This window comes from Melopsittacus undulatus, chromosome 1 (genome assembly GCF_012275295.1).
Source record: "Melopsittacus undulatus isolate bMelUnd1 chromosome 1, bMelUnd1.mat.Z, whole genome shotgun sequence".
Taxonomy (NCBI): domain Eukaryota; kingdom Metazoa; phylum Chordata; class Aves; order Psittaciformes; family Psittaculidae; genus Melopsittacus; species Melopsittacus undulatus.
In genome coordinates, this window is record NC_047527.1 from 23,044,474 (window position 1) to 23,065,236 (window position 20,763).

At 42.1% G+C, this 20,763-nt stretch overlaps 1 protein-coding gene across 1 annotated transcript in view; it reads right to left on the bottom strand.

Moving 5' to 3' along the window:
- The window catches only part of LAPTM4B (lysosomal protein transmembrane 4 beta), a 61,594-nt gene that overhangs the window by 32,954 nt on the left and 7,877 nt on the right, over positions 1–20,763 (bottom strand). Inside the window, exons 2-4 of the mRNA XM_005150880.3 lie at positions 11,960–12,071; positions 5,032–5,105; positions 4,308–4,430 (exon numbers count right to left, since the gene is read on the bottom strand). Of these exons, the coding sequence (XP_005150937.1) occupies positions 4,308–4,430; positions 5,032–5,105; positions 11,960–12,071 (309 nt within the window). The remainder of the gene's footprint in view (positions 1–4,307; positions 4,431–5,031; positions 5,106–11,959; positions 12,072–20,763) is intronic.

Genomic DNA, 20,763 nt, shown 5'->3' on the forward strand with positions numbered 1-20,763 from the left:
GCAGTCTTGTTCTAAACATGGTGTTTCAGATGACAAACTTATCTACCATAAGCATTATTAAAAGATAGGGAAACAAGTCCACAGGTACAAGCCTGTTTGTTTAACAATGTTTGAGTGCTAGGACTGCAATGACAGCATTACTGCTAAAAGTTTGAAAAGCTTGGGTTTAGCTTCATCTCATTGTGTGTGTGAGTATGATACCGATGGATGTGATCTTCTCTCCCTTTTGCTTTTCCCCCTCAGACACAGTGTATTTGCTCTGAACCAAACACACCAACCTTCTGCCAACTGATATAGCCCTTCCAGGTAAAGGTATGAGGGGTTTCTGCTGAGCTGCTTGTGCTTGGGACTACAGCTAAGACACAGGAGGCATAAACAGCTTCAAAGCAGATTCAGAACAGCTTCAAAACTTCGTTAACAGGTGACATTAACTGTACAAATTTCATTACAGCTCTTTTTAGTTTTTGACAACCACTAATCTCCACTGTGAATGGTAAAATAGAAATTACTTGTTTCTAAATGAGCTGAATTTGGACTAGCTTTTAGCTACTCACTGTGCCTTACATCTAATTTAAACAGCCTTTTAATACCTCATTATTCTGCATACAAAAACCCTAATGGCACCACCTCTTGGTCACCTTTCTCAGTAAAGGAAGCAGGAAAAGCTGACTCTCATCATACTTCAATATATACCAATCTTACAAAGTTTTTGGGGGAACTTTTCTAAATGTTCTCCAACTTTTAAGCATTGTTTTGCAAACAGACACCATAAACAGACAAATGAAACCTATGTCACCAAGCGAGAAAGGAAGTCTCTCTATTACTATTAATTGCTGGTTTTTATCTGTTCACAAATATAGTTATCTGTCCACAAATGGTCTCTGCAAACAGCAAAAAAAACCCTGGATACTCTTGTTTTGACACTTAGTTCCCTAGACTACTTACAGGGTCACTGCATCCCAGGTACAGTTGCCATAGCATGCTCATCTGTATTCCTCATGTTTTCACATTTCTTTGCTTTTAACAGTGTAGCACCCATTAGTGACTGAACTCAGGCTCTCAGTCACTCTAACTCACTGATTAATGGCTCTGTCCTTACTGTTATTTACTTCATCATTAATCTCTGTGTCAGCCATGGGTTATATTAGAAGCGATTTTGCTGGGAAAAGTCACAAATACAGCCTCTGTGAAATGCCAATGTGCTCACTTTGGGCAATGCAGGGATAGGGTCTTTCAGAGGATGACACAGATTAGGCTCCTGCTTGCAATCTCCAGCTAGAGAATTCAATTGCTCTGGACAGTGAGCCTGGGGAAGCTCTCCCAAGGCTGACATTAGCCTTTGTGAATGGCCTGTTTGATACCAACTTTATTAATCGAAGTCAGGAAGAGCATGAAATCCACTGCCGATTCCTGGAGACGTTCCTCTACCCAAAATAGAAACTCTTTGGCAGATGGTCAGCTTGACCATAACCCATTGCAGTCTGCCAGCTAAACTTTCTTAATCCATCTGATACATCCTTTATTGATCTAGTGTTTTATTGTTGCTTTGAGCATCATGCTGCAACGTCAAATGTCTTACGGAAGTCTATTATGCCCCTGCCCATCTTTATTGATGAAGACAGTAATCCTGTCAGTGAAAGAAAATGAGTTTGCCTGCAGGACTGATTTTCCCTGAAACCATGTTGGCAACCATTAATCATATTCCTCTGCTCTAATCCTCTACCAATTGACTTTCCTCTCAGACCTCCTGTTACTATTCTGCTTGGTAACAATGTCAGGCTAATCAGCCTATAATTATCCTGGAAATCCCCCTTGCCCTTTTGCGCACTGACAGTTTAGCACTTCTGAAGTCTTGCCGCATTTCATTACCAGTCCAGAAAATTTTTTACAACAGCAAGACAGAGATTTGTGCAACCAGAGATTTTAATGCTCCAGAGCCCCAACGTGGCTCACACTGTGCTCTGCTGCACTGTTCCAAACACCTTTCAAGGCCTGCTACAGAAGGGCCTGTTATTTCTTCTATCTGCGGGAATGACAGTGATGTTTAGCAGACATTTCAGGAGAATCAGCTACTTTCTACCCTGTTAGTGAGCCAGCTCTAGATGTGGCACTAGGTTTTCAGCAGAAGAGCAGGGGCTTTTTGGTGTGTAGCTCCCAGCCTGCTCCTGCACCCCTCATGTTCTCCCACAGCGACCAAAACTGAGTAAAACCTGGTTACAACTCCTGCTCTGAAGAGGGGAGAATTCCTGCAGCCAAACAGATGCTTGTGCTGCCAAATGAGCAGGGCTGGCACTGATGCAGAAGCAAGGAACTGAAGGCAAAAGATGGGCAGAATAGCTCCAGTCAGTGGCAGCGCCAGCTTCAAGCACTTGACAAAATGCCATAATTTGCTCTTTTCCACTCATATTTCTGAGAACCTTTCGAATTATTCCTCTGCTGCTCTTCTAGTGTACCAGCAGCTGTGAATGCAAGTGAGTGTTAAATAAGGTGAAGGATAACAGGCCTCTGACACATCCCAGCTCCTCTGGCTTGACACATTGCCTCTTCCAGCAGATTTGTGTGGCTACTTATCTGCTTGCTGTTTGTTATTATCTGTTATTCATAGAATCACAGAATTATTTAGGTTGGAAAGACCTTTAAGATCATTGAGTCCAACTGCTAACTTAGTACTGCCAAGTCCACCACTAAACCATGTTCCTAAGTAAGTGCCACATCTTTTAAATACCTCCAGGGACGGTGACTCCACCACTTCCTTGTGCAGCCTGTTCCAGTGCTTGACAACCCTTTCAGTGAAGAAATTTTTCCCAATACCAAACCTAAACCTCCTATGGCACAACTTGATGCCATTTCCTCTCGTCCTGTCACTTGTTACTTGGGAAAAGAGAAAACACTCACCTCACTACAACCTCCTTTCAGGCAGCTGTGGAGAGCAATAAGGTCCCTCCTGAGCCTCCTTTTCTCAGGCTAAACAACTCCAGTTCCCTCAGCCATTCCTCATAATACCTGTGCTCTTGACTGACCACCAGCTTTTGCTGCCCTTCTCTGGACCCACTCCAGCACCTCAATGTCTCTTGTAGTGAGGGGCCCAGATGCAGCCTCACCAGTGCTGAGTACAGGGTGACAATCACTTCCCTGGCCCTGATGCCACACTATTGATGATACAGGCCAGGATGCCATTGGCCTTGGCCACCTGGGCACACTGATGGCTCATATTCAGCTCTGTCAATCAGCACCTGCAGGTCCTTTTCCACTGAGCAGCTTTCCAAACACTCTTCCCCAGGCCTGTAGTGCTGCATGGGGTTATTGTGGCCCAAGTGCAGGACCCAGCACTTTGCCTTATTGAATCTCATACAATTGGCCACAGCCCAGCCAGCCAGCCTGTCTAAATACCTCTGCAGAGCCTTCCTACCCTCAAGCCCACTCCTGCCCAGCTTGATGTCAGCTGCAAACTTATTGAGTGTGCAGCCGATCTCCTTGTCCAGATCATTGATAGAGATATTAATAGAACTGGCCCCAATACTGAGCCCTGGGGAACACCTGTGGAACACTTTTTATACTGCCCTAACTAGTTTCCCATCCACATAACAAAGTTCACAGCCAAGATAATCTGTATTCCGGTTCTCAAGGCAGATTCTCAGAGACAGCTGCACTGTTGGCTTCTTGAGAGAACTCCTACTCCACCTGAACCCTGCTGGACATGGTATGTGATCCTGTGATGAGACAGAGGGTCATGGGCTCTTGTCTTTATGTTAGGTGATTATAATCACACCCTGTAAGTCTACACAATGGCTATGGATGTTTGGCCAAAGCAGACCACAGCAATAAGAGAACCTCTGGTTGTCCATTAGACAGGATCCAAACATATGCTTTAGCAAAACGAAACCTACATTGAATTGAACTCCTGCCTAATGAAATCTGCATTAAAGCCACAAAATGAATTAAAAGGAGCAATAAAACATCCTTGAAATAGTACCAAAAATAAGCCATGTATAGGAACACAATAACTCTGAATCCAAAAGCAATTATTTATTATCTATGTCTTGCAATATGAGTCTCAGTCTAAATGAAGTGGTGTTGAGAGCTTCCACGATATTGCAGAACTCCAGAGCTCTGCACAAATGTTGTAATAAGTAATGTAACCTTGCAAGAGATCTTGAACACACTAGCAAGGACTGAGAGGACTTCCAAGGACTGCATAGTAAGTCAACAGCAAATCGTGGGATAGAAATAGAGGACAAACAGTGCACTTTGCACATTTCTCCTCCCTCCCCCCCACCTTGAAGGCTTGTGAACATCGACTGATTTACCAGCTGGCGGAGGTAGTCCTGAATTGTGCTGGGATAGACAAGTACACTGATGGCAACCAATGTGTTGAGAGCAAAGTCAAAGATCTGGTAACAGAAGAAAGGGATGATCCAAGCTGCATGTTGCTAAAAAGGAAATAAAACAAAAACAGCCACAGGTTAAAATAGAAGGATATATGCCTTTCTGCATGAAACTGTAAGGAATATTTGACACAATGCAGTGTTAGATAAGCTAAAAGAAATAGGGTATTTGGCCAAAAAGGTTGGCCAAGCCAGTTTGGCTGCTGATCTGCAATAATATGTGTGGTGTAAGCCCACAACCCATTATACTAGGATATTTAGAAACCACATGATACTTTTCTCCCCTAATCAATAGGAATAATACTGGGACAAAGCACAGGTTTGGCAGGTGAATGGGGAAAATAATCCCTTAACTTTGGTAGGTACAAGATTCAGTTATCTGAATTCCCAGTTTGCCCAGAGCTTACTGATATTTGAAACTGCAGGCACTTGACACAGCTGAGCACTCTTCCTACCTGCAGCACAGGGCTCTGGGATAGCATCAATCTAATCAATCAGTTCTGCTGCCTCTGACTTTTTTTTCCCCTCTCAGTTTTGAGCTAAACAGCTAAGCAAGACAGCATTAGAGAACAATTTTCTTAATTTTGTTTCTACAGGGTTTTACATTTCACTTGATTCATGTCTTCATCAAATATAATTAAATTACCTTGTATGCGCCATATGTAGCCATTGCACAGATCAGAATCATAAGAAGAGAAATTGCTGTTGCAATGCACATATCTGGAAGAGAAACACATCAAAATGATTGCAGATAAATCCAGAGCTTGGTTCAGTTATTTTGCCCTCTACCTGATGCAGAGCATCCCAAAGAGCAGGGTGGAAAGTGGGTGGAGATGGGAGTCAGGTGCATATTGAGCCGTTGCTGGAGGAAATCCATGGCTCTTATGAGAAGCACAGACTCTGCAGCCTCTCTGAGGTTGTGGAGATGCCATGAATGGTGTGTTTTTTTCTGAGGATTTTAAAAAAGTCAGCAGCAATCTTGACAAGAACACTATTTTGCTGGTGATGAGGATGTCTGTAGTCAGAAAGTATCTGCTTTCCTACACTACAGATTGGTTTTGCACTAATAGCTGCTGTGTACCTTTGCTTGCCTATCTCTCAGAACTCTGGAAAAGGAGAAATGAATTTTTAAAAGCAAAACTGGCAGGTAGAGGCACCTTAGAGCAGAAATAACATCTTGGAAATTTCTATTTCAACCAAGAATACTACAGAGATATACAGTTTATTAATGAAGATGTGCAACTGCCAGGAAAGGTGAAGTAGTAGAGGCAGGAAAATATTCTTTAAGGTTTTGGCTGGAGTAATTACAGGACTCTATTTTTTTCTTCTATTGCTGCTCAGCTTTCACAGAACTTTTCATTAGAGATAGGAAGCTCCTAAGCCACAAACTGCTGGAAGGGGATGCTGGGGGAAAAAAAATCTGTATGTTTTATCTTTTCATATATCATTGATATCATTATTACAGGCCATAGCCAGGATACCAAAAGTATATTTCTGAGTCCAACCTTATAGTGAGCTTGGGAGTGCAAATGAACATTGCAACTACTTTTCTGAGGCTAAGCCAGTGCACAAAGAGGAGAGGGGATCTGAGGTATACAGGACATCACTTTGGAGATCCCACCTCTCCTGGTATCTGTGAGGAACCTGCTGTTCACACTGCTGTCACCAGGTGCATTTAAACTACCTGCCTTGTGAGACCTGTGGTGGACTTGAGGCACACAAATACCTGACAATGTTCAGGCTGTTCACTACCCATCACTACCTGAATTTGGAGGCATTCAAAGTGTGAAGATGCCTCCATTTGGTCACAGAGTTGACACAACATCCAACTTCAGCACATGATGAGGAGCATCCCACAGCATGGGACAGTCCCTCCACCTCCCTGGCTACATCAAAATGAGGTTCTGAGCAGCTGCCCTGAAGCCTTCATCAAAGCTCCATTGAATGTCTGGATCTGGTAGCTGTGGACCTACCACTACCAGGCAGCAGTGCAGGTTCACCAGCTCATGGCTGAAGAGGAGGGTTAGACCCTAAGTCCTGTCTGTCATTTTTTCCAGCCTACCAGTACAATCATGCATGTAGAAAAGCAAAGGAGATAGACTTTGATCCCCCCCCGCCTGAGGGTACACAAACCTTGCTCTTACAGCTTCTACCTGCACTAAACCAGATTTCTGCTGGCCCTTGATGCAGAGAGGATCCTGAGACTTGTGAAGCTGGCAAGAGGAGACTGTTGTTGGCTGGCAAGGGCATCATTCAGCATAACATCCTTATGTATGTTAGGCTACAGGCTCCTTGTGAGCCATGCCTACCAATAGCAGGATCAAGGAACTAGGAACCTAGGTCTCCTCTTTTCCAAGACACTTCCTGTGTCTGGGTTTCAGGCCTCTTGCTCTCTCTCTCACCCCCAGATTTAGTCCTTGCATAGGGACTCAAATGCAACAGAAGAAGCCCTATTGTGCTCTACTTCCTAATTTAATGGATGGAGCCCCTTTCTTGGGAGCTCGGAGGAGCACATTTAAATCACTGTAGTCTGATGAGAGCCTGAAGTCCAGATGACCTTACTTGCTTGAATATTTGTCTTATGGTCAAAAGTAGCAGGTCTCACCCAGGAGAGGAATCAGCACTCAGGGCTGAGGTTAGCTACACCCCTGCACCCAGTTTCCTACCTGGTGGCTTTATGCAGCTTAGCTTGTGGGTGCTTGGAAATGCTATTAAGAGGCAGCTGGGCTCCCTGCTCATAATTCAGGAGGGGATGACATCTCAGTGTATCCCAAAATGCTCTTCATCCCAAGTTGCTCTTCACTGGCACCTCCTTCTCCTCTTTGACTGTGTAGAGAATCCAGACAATCCAGCACAGGCATCTGAGCACAACCTGTCTCCATCTTTTTAGGAGCTATAAGGATGTGCTGTGCTTGTTAGAGGTGATCTAAATTCTGCCCTCAAGAGGAAGAAGCACCCACAAAAGAAACCTGTATCAATAAAAAGTACTGAAGCCTCTTCACATAACTGTGTGGTCTTTACTCTGGTTACCCACATACATCCTGTAAAATCAAAATGATTTTGAATAGACCAAGTACAATTGCAGTAATGAAAGAAAATGAGAGAAGTGGAAATAGCTGCTTGTAGCCACCAACCTCAACTGAACCTATTGTAAAAGAGGCTCTTTGGATCAATATTTTCGTTCTAACCACCAGTCTGAAGGCACTGCTCATGTATTTATTCTGTCCCTTCTTAATCCCAGCCACCTACTCACTGTATCTAAGCTGCTGCCATTGTCATTTGCAGCAGATGCAGCAGTCACAGGCCTCATCCTGCTTGTGACAGCAGCAGCAGTGGTTCAGAGCCAGAGCCCAGCAAACTGCAATAAACTTGACATTGAGGCTCTGGTCTGATATATTCATATTCTCCATCCCCACTGTCCTTCTAGCTGTGCTCCACTGTGCCAAGTCCTAGTTGGCTTAGGCTGGTTGTATCTCATTTAAGGCTTCATTGGATTTTTGAGTTGTGTCAGCTTCAATTAATCAGAACAAAACTAGATGTGTTGCACATTAAATAAGAAGCTAACAGAGGTGTGTGATTTATTTTCTAGCCATGCTGTACTTTCTGTTGCACTTACAGCTAGAAGAGCTGTACTTGTACCACTGCAATGGTTATACAGCCTCTTGTCCTAGAGAGTTTTGAGTTTTCTGCTTGGGTTTAAAGAAAACATTTGGTATTTTTTTTTTCCTTTTATACCTTGCAGTGAGATCCTTCCTACCACACTGGGGCTGGGCAGAGCTCCTGCCATGGGGTGCTTGTGTGCACAGCAAGCTCTGCAACTGGAGTTCCCTCAAACCCATCTCACAAGCATTTCCGTGCCTTACCCTCTCCTTGTCTAGAGAAGGGGGGTGGTGGTGGGGACAGAGAGGAGCAGCAAGCAAGGCCAGTCCCTGAGCCAGGACCTGTGTGGAGTGATGGAGATCTCGAATCCTCCAGCTCATCAGCTGCCTCAGCCCTGGAGTTAATCACCGGTTCACAGCTCCAACAGCAGGGGCCAGGAAGCTGCTGATCACCATCCTACAATCCTCAGGCAGTCTTGTCCACCCTCCTAGCCTTACTTATCCAGCAGCCTGGCCTCCTTACTGACAGCTAAAGATTACTGCCTCATTCTCCTCCAGAATGCTTGTCCAACCCATGTGGCAGTGGCATTTTCTCTCCAGCAAACAAAGGAGGCCAATGGGAAGGAAAGGGTTTGCTGCACCTTTGAACCCAGCTCGTTTACTCCAGGGGATACAGCTAGAGAGGAAGATGCAGCCCTGAATATGTTATACTGGAGCACGGAACTAGTTTTTTCCCCCTCCCTGTGTGTGATGTAGGGCTCATGCTACCTGAGTGGTGGTGATGGATTGGGGCAGGAAGGATACCTCCTCTGCCACTTCCATTTAACCCCCAACACAAGTCCAAGCCTGCTGTCTGTAGGTTTCCTTATTAAATTTATCTGCTTTGATTAATCTTTTTAAGCCCTGGATGCATGTCACATTCAGCAGAGAGACCATCGCATTACCTTGCCCTGCAACCTCTGCTTGTCTCATCTGCCTGCCCCAGGGCAGGGACACAGGTGGATTTTGGCCTGAGTTGCTGACATCAGTGTCAAAGTTCCCCTCAGTTTCTATAGGGCACACATACGATAGGACACACATCAGATTTCAGTCCTTTTCATAGGGCTTATGAAGTATCACACACATCTGTGAAACTGTGACGGCAGTAAGTATAACTAAGCAACATTCACTGCTTGTTTGGGCTGTTGATATGTCAGAATCTGGAGAAGCTGAGCAGGAGGTTCAGGTGAAACCCTCTGAGGAGTCAAAACAAATTATAGGGCTCTTCTATCTCCTGACCAGAGATTACTAGTCTTTTAATAGCAGCAGTATTACACTGGGCAGCTCAGACATTTCTATTTCTTCCTAGTCCAGCTTCTAGTTCATAAACTCCCTCAGGCCCTGAGGAAATAATAAAAAGAAAGACGAGACTAAATGGGCTTAGTTGTATATGCAGCACAGGAGGAAGCCCAGCGTTTTCCCTGGCTCCTAGATGTAAGTCTCAGAGAGCCAGCCAAACCACACACTGGTGTCTTGCAGTACCTCCATCTGCCGCCTGGCAGGTCTTGGCAGACTTCTCCCTCCCACCTTGTTTCTTTTTCTAAGTAGAGGGGAAAAGCTATAACCTACATTCTTTTTTAAGTGCTCAGGTAAATTCCTTCTCTCCTTATTCAAACAGGCATTTTGGAGCTTCTGGCAACATACTGGGAACTGTGCTACGTCCTGAAAGTTAGGCTGAGCAACCATTAGCAGAACTGATGCTGCGCTGGCATTTTCAAGCAGTTTGTACTACACTGGCTCTGGCTCTATGCATGGCAGGAGTTTTTCCCACTGCTGAAACGGAAAATTGGCTATTCTCCATAAACCGTGCCTGAGCACAGCCAGAAATAAATATGAATACAAATACTGGGGGAATCCTGGTTTCTTGGAAGTCAAGAGAAATCTGTCATAAACTTCAAGTTAGCTGTAATTCCACTACTGTGACTCAGCTGATAAGTTTATTTCCAGATCATATTTTCAGCTCTGTTATGAAGGAGCCTGCTTGAGGAGGGAGGGAAAGGGAGTGATAATTTCACAGGCAATTGTAATTATTTTTTTTGCTTGCTATTGATAGGAGCATCAAAATTAGTAATAATGGTTGCTAGTATTTCCATCACTATTTTTTGTCAACACAAGTACCTATAGATAACAACTTTGGGAGCTTCATTATCATAAAAATAGATGTCTCTTCCTGTATTTCATACACATGGTTTCATATCTAAGAATTTCAGCACGTGCAGCTAACCTGGGAAACTCTTGGAAAAAAGGCAAATAAAAGGAGGACAGTGGAAGTCTATCAGTTTTTTATCAGAAAGCATTTCCACAGATTTGAACAAATATAGTTATACTTGAAAAGAAAAGAACAAAATTAGCTCCTGCCACCTATATCCAGTATCTATAAAAGCCAGTCCCTTGATTCAGCTGCATTAGGCGTTAAACCAGGGGGAGTCAAAAAATAAAAGGAGACATTAATTCAAGTGTTCATTTGTAATTTAACTGCCTGTGTAATGTTCTCTTTACCAAATAGAAATGAGGTCACTTGGCCCACAAGCCATCCTTTTACAGTCTTGCAGGGTTCACTTCAGAAGCCTCGATAAAAAATAGTATAGAAAATACAGTTTTCAAGTGTAGCTGGAAATCCCCAATGTACTTGATCTGACAGCTATTGCATTACAAAACAGAATTACAATTTTAAAGCCTTGGGCACTGGCAGGCCTCTGATGTCGGCTATATAAAACCACACTGACAGACAGTCATTACCAAGGTTAATCTCTGAGAATTAGGACAAGGCAGTCAGTTTTAATATGTCAGAATCAGCTAGGAGCCCATCTGTATCTGCTATGGTCCTTACTTTCTTAAATCCAGTTATATAAAAAGATTTTAAGTAGGAAATTGTAGGTGGTTTTTCAGTGAAGACACAATGAAGTAGCAATTGCCCTCTAATAAATTGAATTAGGCATATCTGCACTAAAGACCTTGTGGAAATAAGCATCCCTTAACTAATACCCAGCAGCTCTAACCCACTATGGGTGCAATTATTTTTCTCATGTATGGGACCATTCCTTTTCTTACTGATATTCTTACTGAAGGACTTAGAGCTTTTTGCTGTGGATGGGTGTGATTCTGAGCAGGAAGACACCAGTGTAATTAGTGGGAGACTTTGTTTCAGATTACTGTGAGAAATGTTGAATGTAACAGTCTTGTGAGCAGAAATGAAAATATCAAAATCACATTGAGGGAGAACTTTTCTGGATACAAATTAAATGGTTAAAGCAAATCAACAGACCAAACATCAGCAAATAATCTGAAACAGTCATGGAAGAAAGAAACATTTGCAAAGGATAGGAAGTTTTTCCTGGAGACATAAATGGCCTAGTTCACCATGCCCTGGAACTATAATGAAGATTTTCTGTTATGGCCTTTGATGAGAGAAGGAAGTCATCCTGTGTTACTGCCAATATGCTTATGACCATGCAGTCAATATTTTTACTTCCATCTATTACAACAGGCTTATGCAAATCTGCCATGTGTACATGGGAGGTGTGTAAGTATGTGCAACATGAATGAACACATTTAGCCAGTTACATGAGAAGCCGTATGGGTTCTTATGCCTGTGCAGACACTACAGGACACGGTTCTGGGATGTGCAGACACTCCATATCATGTTGTGTCTAGCAAAATCCCCCTGGGGCTCTTTGCATCATGCTCAAGGATAACACCTCCATGTCAAGGGTTGGCCTCTGCCAAGCCAGTAGCACATGGATTACTAATAGGCAGCAGATAAGGTTACTAGTAGGTAATGAGTTTGAACTTTGATATGAATACACCTTTCACAACGAAAATATCTTTAAGATAACAAGGTGAAGCAATAATTAAAGGACAGTAATTACTGAAATGATAGGACAGTTGCGTAAAGCTGAAGCAATGAGTGCTAGCATTCAGGCAATTTGTACTTACTGGCATCATCCATAAATTCAAATTCACCCCCTAGTTCAGCACTGGTTAGATGGTACTGGTCAGGATCAGTCAGGGCACTCAGCAGAATCAGCAAAACCACTGAATTGATAATCTACAGAGAGGAAAAAGGGAAAAGGGTCAGGCTGTGCAAGTTATCCATGAAAAACCTCTGGGCAGCATATACCCACCACAGTCCATGCCAATCACGGTAAATGCCATTTTCAAGCTGTACAACTGTAGTAGCTAACTAACACTGCAAATACTTTTTCTGGGTTTGTGTAAACAGGACCTATTTATTTCCCAAGCTGTGGCAGGAAAATTAAACAAAATGTGGACTATCCCTTTTTTTTTCCTATTTTCCCCACAGCATCAGAAAAGATACTGCTGCTCTTTCAGATTATAAACACGTTAACACATCCACTTCAGTTTGCAAAAACTAAAATAAATCAAAACAAATCATTTTGAGATTATTACAAATGAGTGCTGCAGTCAAGGATTACTAGCATGGCACAGTTGTAATTGGGGACAAGCCTTGTGAAATTGCAGGTAGATCAAAGAAGATGTGATTTGATGGAAGAGGTTATATTTTAAGAGGCCATGAATGATGAGCTGATTCACATGAGCTGCTAAGTGAGGAGGCCTTGTGGGGACAGGAGTAGGTGGCAATGTGAGCCCTATGTCTGATGCACATGCTCCTCTGTCATATGTCAAAGACAGGCAAGCACATATGTTGAGGCCTTGGCTATGAAATGAAATAAGTGAATTAAACACAAGAATATAGTATCAAGTGATTCAGTAGAAGCGGATTGTCGAGTATCAGCTGTGAGAGGAACACAGAGGTAGCCAAGAGCTATATTTTAAAACAAATCTGAACAAAATGCTCATATCACTTTAAGCAAAGAGGGCTAATTGCAGAAAAGAAGATTGCTCAGTGTGAAATAACAGCCTGGCTAAAAGATTATTCTACAGAACTAGGAAGATAACTGATGAACAGAAAAACGGAGAGAAGAAAGCTGATAATAGAATCATAGAATCATAGAATAGTTAGGCTTGGAAAAGACTTTGAGATCATATAGTTCCAACCCCCCTGCCATGGGCAGGGACACCTCACACTAAACCATGTCACCCAAGGCTCTGTCCAACCTGGCCTTGGACATGGTAAGGGAGGGAGCTTCTCTGGGCAACCCACTCCAGTGCCTCACCACCCTTACATTAAAGAACTTCTTCCTTACATCCAATCTAAACTTCCCTTGTTTAAGTTTGAACCCATTACCCCTTGTCCTATCACTACAGTCCCTAATAAAGAATCTCTCTCTGGCATAATAGAGTACACTGGGAAAGATGGATTTTCATTGCTTTGATTCTCACTTTGAAGTCATCCCAATCTGATCACAGATTACTAACAGTAACAGAAAGGTGTAGGAACACAGGCTACTATAAAACATAACACGGTAGAGAACTTCAAGGGTAAGATAAACACTTTTTGATAGACATATTCCATCAAGTTTAGCTGACACCAGATCTGTTAGTAATTGTCACTGAAAAACTGTTGAGAATAGATTGAGTTCACAGGATGGGGAATGAGCAAGCACAGTTTATTATGTTTCAATGCAGGAAGGCCATGTAAAAGAATTTCTAGCTAGATTATGACAATTAAAGATAAAATAAGACCAAGAACAGACAATCAAATAGTATCCCCATTTTAGTACTTCAAATTTGTATGGTCATAACCAACAGCCACCATGGGCTTGTCCAGGACAAGCTGTAATTAAATTCCTTTTATTTTCCATTTCCAACAGGCTCAGAGGCCTTGTGGACAGAGAAAAAGCAGTAGTGATCACCCCTTTGCATCTTAGCAAGCCTTTTGACATTATGAGCTTCTCATAAATGGGCCATGAAACCTTGTTTGATTTAAAGTGCAGGAAGGTGAGTGCACAGCCAGCTGGATAGTTGTAATGAAAGAATAGCTGTCAAGGATTCACAGTCAGCACGGAAGATGTATCTATTAGGGTTTTCCAGTACCATTGAAAAACTTGGCATTTCACAAGTGACTTGTACCTTTCTTTAATTTGCAGACAATGTAAAACTGTAAGCACTTTAGGAGGTAAAATTAAATAGATCTTGACCAGCTATGGCAGAATTCAGAAAGCAGAGCACAATTCAGTACCAAGCATAGAGCATCACATCTGTGACAGCTGCAGAAGAGGAGAAATAACTGAATAGGTAACAGTTCCTCAGTTACTCCCCAGAAAGGAGTCTGGGTATGACAACAAATAAACTGAATGTGACTTAGTGCCATCTCATGAGCTCATCTTTGCAGCTACATGGTGGTGGGCAGTACTGCAGAAACAAGGGTATTTGACACACAACTCATCCTCCCACTCACCCTCCACAAGGCCTCTGCAGACAGGGTCCAGTTCAAAGTCCTTCTAAAATGTTCCAAGAAAAACCCTGGGGAAGATCCTGCACAGAACACAGGGTGATCAGACACCTGGAAAGTGTGACTGACAGGGAAAAAACTGGGGTCAATTAGCAAGAAGAGGGCTTAGGGAGATGCTTTCAGTCTTTTTCTTCAGAAAGGCAAGGAAAAGGAGGCAATAGACTTTCCTCCAGATCTGCTGGGAAATGAGGGAAGTAACAGATTTAAGTTACAGCAAAAGGAAATCTAGGTTAGGCAGTTTGCTGAATAATAAGAACAATCAGATAGCAGAAGAGTTTGTCTGGAGGGGCTTAGAGGTCTTCATTAATGCATTTTTCCACAGAACAGTTAAATGGCTTTGTGTTGGGAAGACTGAAGCCATAGTTGCTCATCTTGGCTTTGAAGAGAGATCAGATAATTGTCAATATTCAAAGTTATGTTTTATAAATCCTACTAATTTTTAACATTATGTATGCATAAAATAACAAATAACATTATTTAACATTATGCATAGTTTTATATTGCGATCTAGTTCGTGCTTTATGGAAAGCTAGAGGACATATGTCAGTAATAAATATGTTACTTGAGTACTGAAAATAACCCTGCAATCAGAAACTATAAACATATATATGTTGCTATTTTAAATGTGTCTTTTGTACAGGAAGATTCATAAAATACTGACCTAGGTACTCTACTTTCTCTGGCTATGTCCAGACTCAGATTACGTGTTTGTCAGCATTGCCTCTAAGTCTCTATTTAAGACAGATTTGTGTTTGCCTGATCTGAAGTCTGCTGCAGTCAGTAGGAATCTCTCTAATGCTCTTTAGTGCATCACTTTTCTGTGATCAGGTTGTTTTATCAGGTTTGTTCTCTTGTGATCCTCATAATGATCTCTAAGCACGTTCCAACTGTGCTGTCAGAAGTGCAAGTGAAATACACCATGTGTATTTCTCATCCTCTTTCTCCAGAAAAAAATGTGTGCACTGTATATATTCTATTTATTAGGGTTTTCCTTTTGGTTTGAAAATGATGCCACCATTGAATTTTAAAAAATGTTTTAATGCATAAAACTAATATGTCTAAAACCTTACAGATAGAGCATCTTCCAAGGACACATAATCAAGGACAAGAGCATAAAGAGATTCGCTGAAGATATATACAGTTGTATGAGTTGAAATTTCTGTTCTAGGAAAAGGAAAGGGATATTTCTGCTCTCTCAATAGGGCCAAGATCTCCTTCAAGATGTTTTATATTCCATCAGCAACAAATACTGTAATATCTAATTAACAATGCTTAGAAAGCATTTTTATTATGCAAAGTTCCAGTAAGCAGCTAAGCACTACACCTTCCCAATGAGACCTGACATCCTTCTTTTTATGGACAGAGAAACAGAAGCATGATCACAAACATGAGGCAGGGTGGTGTTCAGCGGTAAGAATAAAATGCAAGATTTTGCACAGTCAAGTCAGAACTGTAACCATTGGGTCCTGCTGCTGGATAGGGCCATAGTGCTACCCAGAGTGATAGGAGAGGAGCCTGGGGGCACTAACAGGCCTTACTGACTCTACACAGTCTCACCATGGGCCTCCCCACACCCCTGTCCATGGTCCAGGACCCCATTTCAGCTCAGCCTGGGGTCATCAGTCACTGTCTCAGTGGCACCACTAGAGTGCCTGTCTCCAGCCAAGCTTTCTGGATGGACCTGTTGTATTCATGCTGTAGCTTTTCTACAGCTGTGCCCCTGGTCTCATCCCCTTTTGCACCAGTTGGGCCTCCTGGATGGCCCCTGGCCCTGGCTCATCACCTGCCATGTTGGGGGCTGTTGGTGGACCCCATTACAAGCTCCCAGACCTGCACTTGGGCTCAGCCCCTGAAGAACGGTGCCCAGAGTGTCCCAGCAAAAGACTGTACAAAGATCTCACACAAAGCCCTAGAAATGCCCAAGTGTCCTCTTATCCTGATACAGAAGTAAAATAATAATTTTTAAAATCCCCAAATCTTGCTTGTCTGGCAACTAGCTGGAAAACATCACCTTCTCATCAATATAGAAGCGGAAAATAACTCTGCTTTGTAGAGACCCTAGAAGGTATAATGAAAAAGGGGAAACAGGAAATATTATGGAGGAGATGGGTAGTGCAGATACTGGAGCATTACTTGGATTTTTTGCTCTGGGCTTGCAAACACCATTTCAGATTTGAGTAGAAGATATTTTAAACAGTAACAACTTTGTGAGAGAAGGTGCATGCAGGCAGCAGGTGTGGAGCCTTTGACTGGCACCCCCAGCCACTGCTGCTGCTACCACCATCTCTACCACAGTAAAGAACCAGCAGCTTATGTACGATATGAGGCAGCTCTGCTAGAGGGAATGTGTAGTGTTTAGGATGCAAGGAAGCAACTTCCTGTCTTCCACAGACAGCATCCAGCATTTAGAAACTGTATTGTGCACTAAAATTCACACCTCTGCTACCAGCAAGTGAGTTGTCTTTTCCATATCATTTGTTCCAGAGATCACAAGTGAACTGTGGTCACCCGTGGAGATAAAGTGCAGGGGAAGGAAGGTGTCAGGAACCACTGCATCAACAAGTGTTGAGAAACTGAGTACCACTGTAATTTCAGACCCTTCACAGGAATGTAGCTGCATGGTATTTATCCCAGTTTATCTAAAATAAAATTAGTTCCATTAGCTCCTAAGAGCATGCAATTGACACAGATCTTTAGGCAGTTCCTAATTCAAGCAGTGAAATGCTCAAGCCAGCAACTTACATCGATATCTGCAAATACTGAAAGATTGTCAGGAGTTATAATGGCTTAATTTTCCCCGGCCTTCATCCAGCTTACAGTCAAGAGCTGAACTAAAATTGCTCTGATAAAGAAGTTTTGGAAGAGGAAATAGTAAGGTTACTTTAACTTGACACACTGTATTAAAAATACACCAATGTTTCTATTGAAGGTCCCCTCTACAAATATTTACTATGGTTCTCCCAAGACTTCCCAATGTAGTGAAGAGAGACCCTTATATTTGTAGGAAAAAGTAAGAAAAAAACCCCTAGCTTTATTCATATTGAGGATTCAACTTATAACTGAAGCCATGAATTCAATAGTCTGGATGCTGTATCTGTCGTGAAAAATTTACATACACTTTCAATTCTGGGTCTATTTTCAGCCTCACTGAACTCAAGATAAATCCATTTAAGCACACTCCTTAAATCTCTGCCTTTGCTCCTTGTTGGAGAGCTGGTTTAATGACAGTGAACCCTGATACTTTCAGATAAGGGGAGAAAAGTAGAAAACTGCAAAGATAAACTCTGATTTAATAATACAGAAAATAATAATTAAAAAAAAAACATGAATGAAAACACAATTATTCTGGGCTAACCCCCAACTTTCTGTAATCTGCATTAGTGGATTATAATACTGTGATTGATATGGACAGTGGGTTACCAAAAACATCAATGGAGTTTACTCTGTAGTCCCATATCGAGCTACCAGGTGAAATAAGACATGATGTTTCTGAACAAAAACAGTTGTGACTGAGGATCAAACAGGAGAGTTCTCTATGGACTTTGAACAGTGACTCATCCCGGGGTGCTGCTGACCGAGGCTCCTAAACCTTGGCCAGGTTTTGAGCTGGCACACACAACACTAACATATTTTTAATATCCCACAAAACTGGCAGTGTTTAGTTTGTTGTCCTCTATAGAGTCATTACTGAAGCAAATCACCAAGGGCATTAATTTTACTAGTAAGAAATCCTAAATGTTTTCAATAAAACTGAATAAAGACTCAAGCAAAATCCCCATACCATCTACCTCCCTTTAAAAAACTCAAGGTAAGTTTATGACTGTAGGTGCTCATTCTCTATAGAAACTCTAGAAACAAAAGCGCAGTCTTAAAGTATTTTTGCTCCTTGAAACTAAATTAACAACAGAAGAGTATTTTATAGTACTTGGACATTTGAAGTTAGTATTACTGTTAGAGAAAGTAAAACATACAGAAAACATATAGTTAAGCTATCCTGAATTCTCCCCATGCACCTTTGCCTTCCCACTTGGCATGTTCTTTGCATTTTTCTTGCTTTTTTCTTTTAGCGTAGGAAATGCTAATTGGAGCAAGAGCACTTGTTCATCAGAAAGACACAAGAACCCTACAGAAGGGAAAAAAAAATATCAAGTTCAGGGTTTAACCCAAGAATTCGGGGCCGATTTGCGCTATCTGGGATGCCTTTCCCAAACTTCTCTGTTAGCACTGATGATGAGTTAAGCTTTATGAACTATTACCCTGTATAGGCAGATTTTTCTATCTGTTCTCTCTGTGTTAGGCAGTCTGTTGGGTTGATGGATTTTTTTTCCCCAGAATTCTGACCAAAGAGGAAACAAGGAGGCAATTTTAGCAAAGAAGGTTTTCCAGCTGTCTGACTGCTGTGGAGAGCAGGCAAACAATGTGAGAAGGAACAAGGCGTCCCCTCTGTGCGCCCAACTTTCTTTACATACCTTCCTCCTCAGGGCACAAGGATCCCGAGCTACATCTGAGCATACCTTGGACAGTGGCTTGCACTTTGGAAAGCAGGAGCAAGAGAACCCTGGCTGTCAAGAGTAGATATTTCCCTCTTCTTTGCTATGTAAGCCATCTGCCTCATACCATTGAAAATGTTTCAACTCTCCAGTGCTGGGGGACAAGCAGCAGATGTGTTAGTGATGCACAAATTAATGAATGGTCCCAAGAAGAAAACCCAGCTACGCTTGGTTATCTTTCCCCAAATGAAACATAAGAGTCTGGAGACTAAACAGAAAGATGGCCACATAAAGTTGGATTAAAAGAGAATCCTTCATTCCTTTCACCAGTGAAATTCATGATCAGACATTATTACTGAAGCCAAAAGGTTGGAGGAATACAGAAAAGGATGAGTTGTTTATTCAGGAAATGCAACTGCTTAACTGTATTACAAAGCATCTTGGAAACAATATTTAAGTTTTCCTCCTTCACATTATTGCCTAAAATAACAGAAGAATAAAAGAAAATGTTGTCCCTACACACGTTATTCTTTCTTACTTTCCTGTGTGGTTTCTCAAAGCATATGTTTCTGGCTGCTACCTGAAATACTGCACTGGAATAGGGACTGCATTAGGCAGATCAGAAGTAGCAATTAAGTTTTTATGTTCTCTAATCTGGAGAAGACAGGCTAGAGTCTGCAATTCTTGTTGCTTCTTTTTCTATACCCACGAGAAGTCAAAGAATGATTCAGGCAGGCTCAGACTAGCGTATTACAGAGAGCATATAATAGAAAGCTGCGTAAGATATTTTAATTTTCATCATATTTATACATAATTTCAACTTTGATTATTATAATGACACTGGGCATTGAATTTTAAAGTCTGTGCTGATTAAACTGATATAGAAAGTCCAGCATAAATTATCAGCAATCCTCTATACAAATGACTCAACTACTGCCTACTGCCAGCCTTTTAACAGCTCTAAAACCCAAAGCACAAGAGGTCTGTTATTAATGAAATACGATAATGACTTCATTTATATGAAGAAAAATAGATGGACCAACTGTGCAGGATGCCCACTAGAGTTTTCTGCCTCCCTAGAGACAAAGTTTAATGTGTTATATACTTAATTTTTGTCCTTAAATAGTTTAAGGAAATAATGGTATTTCATGCAAATTAATCAGTGGATACTTTGTTATTTTTACATTGTATTTAAAGAAAATTGAAACTGTATCTGAGCAAAGTCCTGAAAATGATTCTCCCCAGCCTTGAGGAAATACAGTCATATACCCACGTTCAAGTTATAACACTGCCAGACCAGCTCACAATTTCTACCAAAGCACATCTGGATTCAGGAGTCTATGGAGAGCCAGCAAAGAAGTGATATACATTAAAACCTCATTAGAAAAAGGGTTGTTCAGACTGGTCAGTTGGGATCTGTTTGGTTTCTGTGTTTGCCCTTGACTTCGAAAAAGGGATTTTTGAGTCTTGCAGGTGACTGTGAAAGGTTGAGGGCAGATGCTAATGGGAGTTGTGGCAGTTTCCATGGCTCTGAATCTTAGTGGGGACATGTGACAGAGGAAGGGCCAGTCAACGCAGCTGTGAGTATGCTGTACTGCCAAAGGCAGATGGCCCTGGCCAGCAGGTCTTACCCACACCAGCCCACAATGCTGTATGGGCTCAGACTCACCTCTAGCCACTTTGGACATTGTTACTGGCGAGAGAGGAGTGTGCCCCACCTTTGGACTGCAAGCCATTTATGTACACTTAATTAAAAAAAAAACAACAAACCAACCACCAAAACACACCAAACCTTTGCTCAATTATTCTTAGGTAGCCACCACAGCCAAGATCCACAGAAGCCATGTAGGGGACCAGAGCTGTGTCCTGGTTTC